Source organism: Acanthisitta chloris, unplaced genomic scaffold (assembly GCF_000695815.1).
Source record: "Acanthisitta chloris isolate BGI_N310 unplaced genomic scaffold, ASM69581v1 scaffold14890, whole genome shotgun sequence".
Taxonomy (NCBI): Eukaryota; Metazoa; Chordata; class Aves; order Passeriformes; family Acanthisittidae; genus Acanthisitta; species Acanthisitta chloris.
The window spans coordinates 25,254-28,233 of record NW_008650069.1 but is presented as its reverse complement, the minus strand read 5'-3'; the positions used below and the strand labels follow the sequence as shown (position 1 = coordinate 28,233).

The window sequence follows — 2,980 nt, the reverse complement described above, 5'->3', positions numbered from 1 at the left end:
CAGGAATGGAAGTATTTTTAAATCAAGTTTAGCAGGAAAATCACCTCATGGTAAGGAATTCTGAAGGAAGTACATATATGGCTTATGAGCTAACCACATATTCCCTTCCACAGTGCCCTGTGGATTTCAGATACTCAATTAAACTAAATAATCCAGAAGCAGTAATCCTTGTGGGATTATTAGCCTCAATAATCTTTGTGGGTCCCTTCCAGCTCAGGAGACTCCTGCCTCTCTGAATGCTCAGGAGAAGACTTACAAATCGAGGGGGTTGCTTGCAGTTCCGAGGCTCAATCTCTAGGGACTTGTTGAACAGATAATCTGTGAACTCTTTTTCTGGTATCTTGCCCATAGGGTTGAGATTTTCAAAGAATTTCTAAATGAAACAAGCATCAATAGTATTAAAAAATGAGCATACACACACAATTTTAATGAAATACTCATAATTAAGTGATTTACAATCTAGTTTTTCCCCACTTCTGGCTCATTCCTTGTGTGGTACTTTGTTACCTATCAGCCACTGTTCCCCCCTTGATGATCACTGTTCATGCAAAATGAGGTCTAGTACTAGAAGGTTATGTGGCAATTTTTGGGGTGCACCTTCTCTTCCCTCCCTGATCCCCAAAGAGATGTTTGATGGTGAATTACCCGAATTTCTGGCTCAATCCTCAGACAGTAAGGCTGGTTTTGATACTGCTGAATTTCTCCTGTAATTTCAGCCACTTTTCTCCTCTTACTGAAGTTGATTAATTCTTTCCCTTGTCTTTTAAGGAAGTCAGGATTCCCTTCTTCTGTCTTCAGGATATTTGTTAGGTATATTCCTGATGATGAGAGAAGCAGAGTTTAACCACACACCTGCAGCAAACTCCACTCCAGGCCGACACCACAAGCTATTGGGATGACTTACCAAAGAAAGGCACACAGGGTGGGTTGATTGACTTCAACTTAGCTAAATACTTCTTAAAATGGTCTTGACTTAATTCTACTGCTTCATCCAAAACTCTTTTTTTCCTTTCCTGTAGTGCCTAAGAAAAAAAACAGGGATGAAAACCTACTCAATACCATAGTCGGCAAATACAAGGCAAATCCCTGACTCTCTTGGCAAACCTTGGGAGCTGAAATTCAGGTTTGAAAGAACCTCTTGTGTCAATGGTTTGCTCTGCATTACAGCACTCCCAGCCCAGCAATCCAGTCATGTGAGCCCTGAGGTCACTGCAAACAGACTATTATTTTGTCTGCCAACTTACCAGCAGAATCCTGGTCTTCAATTAGAAGCAAACATTTGATTTTGACTTAAAGGCCTTGTGGTGCCTTTCAAAGACACACAAAACCCAAACCATTTTATTCATATTCCTGCTTTTCCGTTCTATTCGGAACATGTCACACTTGTTTCCTTCTGTGTGCTATGGAATTCCCTTCAGGACTGTGTGTGCCATGGGTCTGGATGCTAATTCCAACTCACCTCGAATGTGTGATCCAGCCTATACACCGACACTGAGTTCATGGCACTGACAATCTCCAGCACACCATTGAAATTGTTCAGATCCTGGAAGACCTGGAGGATTTCGATGATCCTGCTCAGCACAGCCACTCGCTCCTCAAAGTTCTCAGTCTCCACGATGCACCTAGGAGACATCATTTGGGAATCACTGAGGAACAAAACCTGACATTTTGCAAGCTACTAAATCAGATTCTTCCAAAAAAACCTAAAACCCTACAGTACATTCAGCATGGAGATTTTGGCTCTCCTTCCAGGATCTCCAGTACAAATTTCTGTAATCACATCTTACATATGTACAAGTTGGAAAGCCAAGAGAGGTTTTGGCAGAGCCTGTGAAACAGAGCAGCAAACCTCAAGCAAGTCCCAGGGTAAGCAGTTAATACCACTACTCTTCTCACCCCCTGCACTTACTTTTCAAACCACAGAGTCAGATTTGTAGTATGACGAATCATTTTCAGGAGATTTGGGGAGTTAATTTCCTTATCTTCCTTAGTCCACACACTCCCGACGAGTTCGGAAGGCTGCACTGCCCTGGGAATGACACAAGCACAGTGCAGGATGCTCAGTGCAAATAATAGCTGTAATTTCTCTGTTTGCATTAAAAGATTATTTCTCCCCTTAATCACAGCCTGATTTCACAAATCCAATCCTATCTAATCTCCTGCAAAAACAGCCACTTAAAATAACTCTGTGACGAGGATTCGAGCACAGAGAGAAACACATTTTTATCTTAATCGAAATTGGGGGTTTTGAATAAGCATTTTCAGATAAGAAAATTACAAAGCAGCAAGTTTCATTTTCTGAGAGGGCAAGAAAACAACTTAAAAGAGTTACAAACTTAAAACAGGAAGATGAAGTACAAGGAACAACCTGCTGGAAAAGTGGCTCGCTCCAATAGAAAAACCGGCACTAGAGCAGGATGGAATGGATGCTTCACCTCCAGTTTTGTTAGGAGCCCTGGATTGTCCTCTCTGTACTTAGTCCTCCCTGGACTTATTTATGCTGTCAGCAGTCTGATATGGAGATAAACCCATTTTTTCCCCCCAGTTGTGTACTTTGATATCAAACAGAGCCAAGAAACCTCTTCTTACAAACTCTCAAAGTTAAGGGGTTGTATTTCTGACTGATGCTACAAATGAGAGCTCATTGTTGCTCAAACAGGCCCTGGAAGGTGTGTGTGAGCCCCACCTGTACAGGTCAGACTCGAGCAGGGTGAGCTGCCGAGCAATCTCGATGGGGTGCAGAGTCATGAGGTCCAGGGCCTCGCTGTGCCCCACGCGCCAGATGTGCCACTCGATGGGGGGAGGAGGACTCTCAAAGGTGATGTTGTGGCTAATCCCATTCGCTTGGGCTTTTTTCCTCTTGATGATTTTAGCAATAGACACCACCCATTTCTTCATGGATTTTCCTGTAAAGCAGAAACCATAAAAAAAAGATCCCAAAACCTTTTTAATACCATCTTAAATTAAGTTTTACACTGAC

The 2,980-nt window shown here is 42.4% G+C and overlaps 1 protein-coding gene across 1 annotated transcript in view; it reads right to left on the bottom strand.

Annotated features, from left to right (window-relative positions):
* SOS2 (son of sevenless homolog 2 (Drosophila)) overlaps positions 1–2,980 on the bottom strand; it is a gene marked incomplete at both ends in the record, with an annotated part of 28,992 nt that overhangs the window by 3,054 nt on the left and 22,958 nt on the right. Inside the window, 6 exons of the mRNA XM_009083612.1 lie at positions 257–373; positions 646–818; positions 905–1,022; positions 1,460–1,622; positions 1,910–2,029; positions 2,687–2,906. Of these exons, the coding sequence (XP_009081860.1) occupies positions 257–373; positions 646–818; positions 905–1,022; positions 1,460–1,622; positions 1,910–2,029; positions 2,687–2,906 (911 nt within the window). The remainder of the gene's footprint in view (positions 1–256; positions 374–645; positions 819–904; positions 1,023–1,459; positions 1,623–1,909; positions 2,030–2,686; positions 2,907–2,980) is intronic.